Source organism: Mesitornis unicolor, unplaced genomic scaffold (assembly GCF_000695765.1).
Source record: "Mesitornis unicolor isolate BGI_N332 unplaced genomic scaffold, ASM69576v1 scaffold37515, whole genome shotgun sequence".
NCBI classification, from domain to species: Eukaryota; Metazoa; Chordata; class Aves; order Mesitornithiformes; family Mesitornithidae; genus Mesitornis; species Mesitornis unicolor.
This window is the reverse complement of record NW_010186861.1, coordinates 60,371-69,822: the sequence shown is the minus strand read 5'-3', so window position 1 is coordinate 69,822 and position 9,452 is coordinate 60,371. Positions and strand designations below refer to the sequence as shown.

The following is a 9,452-nucleotide window of genomic DNA, read 5'->3' as shown; positions in this document are numbered from 1 at the left end:
CTGTCCTCTGCCTTCCACTGGCACAGCCACTGGTCTGAGCTCTTAGTGAAATTATTTGACTCTCTAAGATGGCAAGAAACTAGCCCCAAAGTAAAAGTAAATGTATTTATTTTTTTTACTACATCCAGCTATGAGTGTTTATCTTCTCATTTATAGAGGCAGGGGGAGATTTTAAAAGAGCTCCATAAACATGGAAGTTACAGAGCTTGTGACAGAAAAGGGACTATATTTACTTGACTACAGTATTGTACCTTATAAGAATCTAAGAAAAGAAAAGGGAAGTGGGGCATTATATGGGACATAATAGCTTAGAAGGAGCCTGTGGGAAAGGATTCCTTTGGGGATGGAAGAGTACTCAGGGTCCTTTGTGTTTTAGAAAGTACTGTGTTTTCCTGATACAGTAGACTTCTCACAGTGTAAATATCTGTGTCCTCTTCTTTTTAAAGGTATGGAAGTCCTGGAAATGTAACTAAAGAATACTTTGAATTCTCAGAGTTTTTTTTAAAAACCTATGCTGTGGGCATACAACAGGTAAGTACAGTTAATTAGATCATTTGTGCTGAACAAATCTATTGCTTTTCAACAGTGTTCTCGTATTTAAGTTCATTCATTAAACGAAAATAGGCAGAGTCAGGCAGCTTTTCCTTTTAGTGTCTGAGAAGCAGCTGAAGTGTAATAACAGAAATTTTCAGCAATTCAAAAAACCCTGCAGGAAAATTCTCAGAAAAGATGAGTGCTGATAAAATGGTATTATTGGCATGTGTAAACATTCCAGATACAGCTGAGACTATCAAAAACCAGTGATGCAGAGGCCTCACGTCATAGAAAGGTGTATTTTCAGGCCAGCCTTTAGTAACAACTAAGACACTGTAATCGCATGATACTGTTTTATTTCAGGAAGATACAAGCAGATCAGGTGTCTGGAGAATAGCAATAAAAGTTATTTTATACCCAGAAAGGATATTTTGAGAAAATATAGCATAAGTTCACGATTTAGAGGGAAATTATTTTTGTTGGGGAATGCTAATTATTTGTGATTAACAAGGTGTGGAGACAGATCAGTTCTGATAAAGTTGCATAGAAGAGAGGCAGTTCCTGTCCGAGTTTTCTGTGTTTTTCTGCCAGCAGTACTGTAGGCCCCTGGGAACATGTGCTTCCAGACTGTATGGCTATAGGAATCAGGTTCCTGGAAGCCATGAGAGTGCTGGCTCCCAAGCTCAGATGTTTTTGGCACAGCTCCTCCTGTTTCTCATTCTGCCTGCTGTATACTAGGTGTTTAGGAGTGGTAGTCCTCAGGCTTTTGGCTCAGCTAAAGCTCTTGGGTGTCCAGGCTTTTGGGTTACATGTTCCAAACAGGCTCCTGAGAAGCCAGGAGAACTCAGGATACTCTCCTGGCTCATGATTCTGGGCTCTTGATTCCCTTTGGCCTGTAAACCTTGAAAAACACCTGGAAATGCTGTTTTTCAAGTGACAAGTGTTTGGATGATGTGTATTTCCAAAATATGTCGCTCCATAGTGTGCTGCCAGATGAAATGTGCCTGACATGACACCTGCAAGCTTCTTACAGTTTAAATTTCCAGTGTCTTTCATGCAGTGTGCCAGGCTGTTGTTTCAAAATGCCAGGATTGTCTGCAAAACAAAATAACTTCTCTTCATCCAGTTAGGCAACAGAATAGTTTATGCATCAGAATAGTAATTTTGTGTAAACTTGTAAATATTAAGAATTAATATTCTTCTCTCTCTCAAGAGAGAGAAATGGTTGTGGTGAGGCTGTAAGCATTAAATGGAAAGAAAAGGCAAGTGGTCCAATATCTATTCTATACTCCTTACAATGTTTAACTCCTGAGTGGAAAAATACAGACCCATGGCCAGTTGTCATTTGAAATACTTGAAGTTTGTCTGAGATTAGGCTATGTAGTAGAGGGAACAGTTTAGCTTTCAAGATAATTAGACTGGACAATGTGCACATTTCTTCCATTTCTGGCTTTTAAATGCTGACTTGTCACATTTCTTTGCAGAGTTAGTAAGAATTCTATTGTGAGTATTACATCACTAAGCCTTCATTACTTATTTATCAGTTGTTAAGTGCTGACATCATGCTGGAGTCTATATGAGATATAGACAATTTTTGCCTAAGGAGCGTATTGTATAAAAGACTTAAGATCAAACATAGTGCTAAGGAAGGAGTTATGCTCAAAATAAGATTTATTATAGTGTTGTGAAGAATGATATTGCAGAGTTGTCCTTCTGAAAATATATGACTCTTTTGTTATGCATTGTCCTTGATTTCTGTTGTTATTCATGTACATGCCAATTCTTTATGCTTATTAACGCTTAATAGTTCATCTGCCATTAGCACAGATTAGTGGCTTTGTACTGTAGGATCCTCTTAGTAGAGCAAGTGTCTTTGTAAAGGAAGCTTTGTGTGATCGTTTGTGGTAGCATGCTAGGTGATACTGTCTGATGATTACAACAGGTAATTGAAATTAAGGGGTTTGCATCTCTTCTGATTCACAGATTTAGGTGCTAACCTATTTTCTAGTTTAGTATTTCTATTCTTATCACTGTTCTTTCAAAGTAATTTGTCTTCTTTAGGGGCCTGTCCTTAAAAAATGAACACAGGCACCACTAGCAGATTTAGAAGCCAACCAATTTGAAAATTCTCACTGTGTCTTTTCCTTATCTATTCCAAATTTTGCTGATGCCTGTGTAAACTCTGAGCCTGTGAATGCTGAAGTACATATTTGGTTTACAATCACAAGTGGTCACATGGTGGGGCTAGTAGTAAGGGTAAACATGCACATAAATGCTTGGAGGATTAGATCCTTAATATTTAAATGATTTCTTATTTTTTGATCAAAGGCATTACAGTGTTTACTAACACTAGAACTTCTGCTGTAAAACTAATAGATCTGTCCATGTAGATTCACTGAAGAGGTGCGCTGCATGTCAATGCATGAGAGAGAATTTTCAGTCTTCATTTAAAAATATTAATTTGTCATTTCTTTAGGTTCTCTTAAAAATCTTAGACCAGTACAGGCAAAAGGACTATGTTGCGCCGCGTGTTCTTCAGCAAACGTTGAATTATCTGAACCAAGGCGTTATTCACTCTGTAACATGGAAGCAAATGAAGCCACACATACAGGTCAGTGTATAAAACACTGCATGTCATCAAAGTAATGAAAAAAACCCCCACCAGTTTTGCAGTTCTAAAGAAGGTTTCATGAATCTTTCATGCAGCTATCAATCTAGGCAAAAAATAGCATGTCTACATTAATGTGTTGGGGGTTTTTAACTGTTTCAACTACCTTTTATTGCAGATATTATTAACCCAATTAAAGATTCAGTTCCATAAGTGCTTGGTTTTTATTTTTGAAGTCTGCCAGTAGGTCATAATATTCTGGCTTCTGCTAGTTGCTAGTGTTCAGAAATGTCTACAGATTTGGGAATTCATAATTTAGTGTAGTGCAAAGACAGTGGGTGAAGAGAACATGAACTATGAGGAACCAAACTTTGTTTTAAGGACATGTTTTATAAATAAAGTCAGACCAAATGAAAATTGCTTTTCGTGCATTTATTTTTTTGTATCATAAGGTTCCCTGTTGTACAGTACTTAGTTAATGCTGTGAGTGTTAAGAGGAAGGACTCTGAAATCCATTCTCCATGGACACTTAACAATCCATGTAAAGTGTTGGATTGATGAGTTCCTTCTGCAGAATGTGATGTTCTGCTGTTTGTAGATTATGTCTTGAAGTATATTTTGTGTGTGGTATTGTGTTATTATTAAGTTAGATTATATAATTACTGCTGTGCAGAACTGTTGCAAAAGAAAAGTGTTTATATTGTAAGTTTATTTCTGATAGCCAAAATAAAAAGCACCAGTTAAAAGAATTTTACTCTTCAGGAAAGTAGGTCTAGTAGATTAGTGCATAGTACAGGGAAACTGTACTGGAATTTGATTTTATGTGTACTTACATGTATTTGACTTCTGTAATATTAGACTATAACAGAAGAAGTGATATTCTCTCTAATGTGCTACAAAGATGAGGATGAAGAGCTCTGGCAAGAGGATCCATATGAATATATCCGCATGAAATTTGGTAAATGTTTGTGTTTAGCGTTAATATTTTCTGCTTTCGTCATAACTGTACACTGTATTCCCAAATAATAGCATGGCCACTGTAATTTCTCTGTCTTCAGCAGTGTCCTGAACAGTAGGAAGAAGAAAATTTGTTTCTTAAGTCTCATCAATGTGTAGTTAAAAGAAGGTGGCAGATTAAGTGAGTTTTAGCCTTTTGGCTGGTAGTTTTAAACCAGGTGATTCTCTTAACCTTTTTTTTTTTTTAACTTAATATGTGCTCAGTGCAGCCCAAATAAACTGGCTTGCTCACTTTAATGCCGGTTTCTAAATCCTGAATTGCAGATGTGCCAGCTGTGTGCAAGTTCTTGCAGCTCTCACTTTGACCAGAAGAGGCCTGACTTGCTCTTTCTTTATTGAAAATTATTAATTCTTCAGCAATTTTTTGCCAATTATTATTACTAAATTGTAAGATAATTAGATATATGCATTTTTTCAAAAGATGCAGTGTAAAATCTTGGGAACGTCACATAGGACCATATTATGAGTAATTAATTTTATTAACAGAGTCATGTCATTGGAAAAGAGGATACTTTAAAAATATAGCAAATTTAGCTAGAAAACTCTAGTAACCCAGGCATCACAGAGATGTGTAGCATTTGGAAAATTTAAAATTGTTGATTTGTGATTAGCATATGTGAAAACAGAATTTAAATGTTTGTAGAATAATTAAAGATCCTAGAGAGCTGTTATGCAAAAAATTAATCACTACATGGTGTTGATCACTGGGGTACAAATACATTGATGATTTTTGGTATATGAATTCAGTTCTTTCTGTGTAAGTAATGAATCCTATTTTTGTATGTAGCTGAGACAGTTAAATACAGATTTAAATTGTATTGTGGAAGGTAAAAAAACCCTCAAGCATGAAAGTCTATTAAATTGAAGTTTAGTGAGACGCATTTGGGTTTGGAACAAGAATTCCAGTAGTCTGGTAGTATTTCTTAATCATGTTTTATCTTTAAGTTCTCAGGAAAAGTTAGTGTGTCATTTTACCCACATTTTAAGATTACCTTTTTAGATCTTTTTATTCAATTTGTGCAGGGATGTTTGGATTAGAGCATATTTGACAGCACAGATTTTTTTTCAAGATATAAATTGTATTTTCAATATGATTAAAGGAGGTTTACTTGTAATGAATGAAGCTAAAAAGCTTCAGCTTTCAGCAGATGTAAAACTACCCCAGATCCAAGTAGTTTTTACATACAAAAAGTTTCCCATGAGGTTTTAATAAAATCAAGCCAGAATTGTGTACATATGGTATACAGATGGTACTGGAATGAATGTATTGTTGTTCTTCCTATAGTGGTTTTAATATAGAAAAAGCCAGGATTTTTCATCCTTTAAATCCATGGTCTCAAAAGAATTAATGAATAATAATGCATTCCTAATAAAAGGAATGATGAGTGGTCAGTAGATTTGGAAGGCAAGAAGTAAATGCTTTCATAAGCCATGTAACATAAGCTTGAATCTGACTCCTTACCATGAAGACAACCATGTCAATAGTTTTGAAGTTACATATTGACACTGATTTTGTAATATCCCACAAACAAGATGGTTTATAAAATTTTATTATTATGTCATTCAGAAAAGGAAATGTTTATTTTAAACTTTTTTTTTCAATTTGTTAGATGTATTTGAGGATTATGCATCCACTACAACAGCAGCACAGAATCTCCTTTATACTGCTGCGAAGAAGAGAAAAGAGGTATGGAACTGGTGGTTTTTATTGATTTGTAGTTTCCTTAATATCATTTTCCCTTAAATTTGAACATGCTGCAGGAAGCTAGTTTTGAAAAATCTACTTGCTAATACATAGTCAAACGCTTTCCTGGCATAGTGCTATCAATTTTGGGAGAATTAAACTATTTATGTATGTATAAGCAAATAAATAAGTGGTCTTCTCTTCCAGCTTTAAAATGAACTTGCCGGATACAAACGGAGTTGGAATAGATGTACTAGTATTTTCCCAAGTTTACAAATCACCCTCTCATGGCTGTCCTGAGCTTCCCAAACTGTAGCAAAGGGAAAAGTGAACCTGATCCTCATTAATTTTCACTGATGCTATTTAAGATCCTGTTGACAGCAACAAAATTAGCAAGAATGAAACCAATTTCATACAGCTGCTCTTTAAGTGAGGACCTAATTTTTCTGTAGATTTTTCTATACTTATATCAGTGATCTATGCAAAAGGGCTTGGAAAGCGTGTGTCAGTTTGCTAAAATGGCAAACATTTTTCTACGTACCATTTTAACATTCAGTAAACATGGAGCTCTATTTCCAGATGGATTTTTGGAGAAGAGCATAGTCTTTACATCAGGTGGAATAGCTTATGGCCTTTCTACTTCTTTATTGTCAAAACAGTCCTTGCCCACTGACCTTCTAATTTTCATAATTTTTACTGAGACCATCAAAATGTATTCATTTCTGAAAAGCACATAATGGGTGTGGAAATGGCATTAAACAATTGTTTTGCCAAGAAACCTTTCTAATTAAGGTTTCTTTAAGTCAACTTTAGAAGTTACTGCCAAAATCAATAGATAAAAATAAGTTTATGAGGTTTTAGTTCAAGCTGTTCTTGAATATATTCATATTCGTACATATATGTACACACACCTATGTATTTATTATATCTGTGTGAGACAAGCCAGAAGAGAGGTTAAGGGGAAAAATATTTACTCTTATTAACATGAAATTTCAAGGAAATTAACTTAATTTTGACAAGTTTAGCTGAAAAGTTGAAAAAGAAACCTTCTAAATTTTAACTGTGGAGATGCTACACAAAATACCTCATGGTTGCTTTGTCTAAGATCAGATTTCTACTTAAATATACCATATGAATTTTTAAACTTAAACAATGCTGTTAAAATAAATTAACAAAAGGAGATTGTGTAATTACTGTCTTGCGTAGGTATTACCAAAAATGATGGCCTATTGCTACCAGATTCTGACAGAGCCAAACGTTGATCCGAGGAAAAAAGATGGAGCTTTGCATGTTATAGGATCCCTGGCAGATATTTTGCTGAAGGTAAGTGAGTAAAGAAGTAAAAAAAGGTTTGTAATTCTTAATTTCAACTGTCATTTCCAATAAAAACGTCTTAGCTTATGAAGTATGGTGAGCCCTTAGCCATATTTACGAAGTCTATAAAGAGACTGCACTGTACAATAAGAGATTGAACTGTACAGTAAGAATCTGAGGGTTTGTTTCTTTAAAAATATTTACAATCTGTCCTGTTTTTTATATTCCTATTTTAACTTCTCAAGTTTCTCCAAAGCTCTGTTTGTTTGCTACAGAACAGTCCCTTGGTCCTCTTCTACTTTCCTAGTACAAGGGAAGGGTGTTAAAAAAGCAAACACACATTCCATCAATAACATTGCCTGAGATTCTATAGCAAATCCCCCAACAGCCTGCACTATTGTGGGCTTCTTCTGATTCCAGAAAAATGTTTACTTAACATGTTGCAGGAATGTTTTGTCTAACTTTCCAACTTTCTTACCCTGCAATATGTGACTTTAAGCCTTATTTTATCAGCCAGTTGAGAGTTTTGAAAATGACTGGAAAAAGCACAGTTTCTATCCTTCCTCTTTTTTTTTAATTGACAGTATCTTGAGAATTTTGAGTATTTTCTGGAATTTGAATACACATTTAAACCACACTGTTGCTATCTAATGTCATATTGATCACAGTTTCCCTTATGCTTGGGAAGTCCAAAGTATGCCCTCTTTCCATGTTAAAAGTAACTGCCAAAAAGTTGCTGCTTTTAACATGAGAATGGTGGCCTTGTGCTGGAGGCTTAATTTTAAAACTAATTTATTTTATTTTATGTGAGTTGTCTCTGTGTGCAGGATGTGTTGTCATGTTACAAGCAACATCTTACCAACATTTACCATCTATTTCCTACCAATACCCATCCATGATCTGATCTGAAATCCTGGAACATCAGTAACTTTTGCAGAATTTTTGTAAATGACGTTGGATTGTAAATGCCCTCCTTTGTCCTGGAGTATAACAGTAAAAGAGGGAGACATTGCTCATGTTGTGAGAAGCCTTTCATATTGAATAGGGGTTTCTAAACACATTTATCTCTGTCCTGGGGAAAAAAAGATTTATTCCAGTATGCTACTTCTATTTGAAATTTTCAGCCTTGATACATGAGGTTATAATATACTGTATAAAAGAGTAATAATCCCTAACACTGTAGACTCCTCTCAAGTCTGTATTTCTTGTGTTTGGGGTTGGGCAGATTGAAAAATTCCATGAACTGTTTCTGCATAAAAGACTTGATTTGTAAGTCCTTTCTGACTGGTGAGCTGACTGAGATATAAACTGTAAGGAGCTCGTAGACACAAAGGCCCTGCCTTAGCTACCGGGCTCTCCACAGCAGCTTCAGTTTAATGCATGCAAAACTCTGACCTGTGTGTGCATGGGAAAATTATTTTCCCTTCTCTGTTGTTTTTTTTTTTTTTCTCTGCTCAGTCCTTCATCTACCTCTCTGAAAGCTGGGGAATCAGTGTGGGAAAAATGATGTATGCATTGGTGAAGCAGAAGTGGGATCACCTAAGATACATTTTGTATTGAATGTCCCCTTTCACCCTCTTCCTATCTTACCCACTGAATCATTCCTTTAGATGATAACACAGTCCCCAGCATTGTCTTTTCTACTGTCCTGGAGCTATAAGTGTTAGGAGTGTCCCAAATCTCCTGGTCCTGGCTTCCTACGAATATCTTGGCATTTGCCAAGATTGGAATAATGAAGAATAACTTTAATTGAATATCCTTCTCCAGCCAAAGAGATTTCTGTCACAGAGGAATTAACTTAATCCATTAAAAAAACACAAAAAAAGATGTGAGTTATTGTTGTGGTATGTAAAATAACTAGTTTTGATTCTTATAGTAACAGTAGGTCATTTGAAACTCAGATCTGTTTCATACTAAGCTTATATTTATCTTCAAGTATGTATGTGCTTCTTTGTAGAAAGAACAGTGGTATTAGGTTATTGCTCCTAATTAATTTTGAAGAAAAAACAGCTGACATCAGTTGCCTTAATGAAAATTAAAATTACAGTTTACAGTATTGTAATGAGTAATGTAGAGTTGAATATTATATGTACAGTTCTTTCACTTATGTGGCTTTGAACTTGCTATGCCTATGAGGTTTGTTCAGTTTAAGGTAGGAGATCCAGATCTCTTGGTGAGAGAACACCTTTATTACATAGACAAATCATTATATTTCCCATGGTTGGTAATTGAGATGGATTACACTGGCTAGAATGAATTATATAAAATGCGTGGTCTCCAAAATCACCTTTTCTT

The 9,452-nt window shown here is 35.2% G+C and overlaps 1 protein-coding gene across 1 annotated transcript in view; it reads left to right on the top strand.

Moving 5' to 3' along the window:
* Positions 1 to 9,452, top strand: part of IPO8 (importin 8) — a 41,217-nt gene that overhangs the window by 12,821 nt on the left and 18,944 nt on the right. The window contains exons 9-13 of the mRNA XM_010185263.1: positions 447 to 531; positions 3,011 to 3,145; positions 4,001 to 4,100; positions 5,770 to 5,846; positions 7,050 to 7,166. Of these exons, the coding sequence (XP_010183565.1) occupies positions 447 to 531; positions 3,011 to 3,145; positions 4,001 to 4,100; positions 5,770 to 5,846; positions 7,050 to 7,166 (514 nt within the window). The remainder of the gene's footprint in view (positions 1 to 446; positions 532 to 3,010; positions 3,146 to 4,000; positions 4,101 to 5,769; positions 5,847 to 7,049; positions 7,167 to 9,452) is intronic.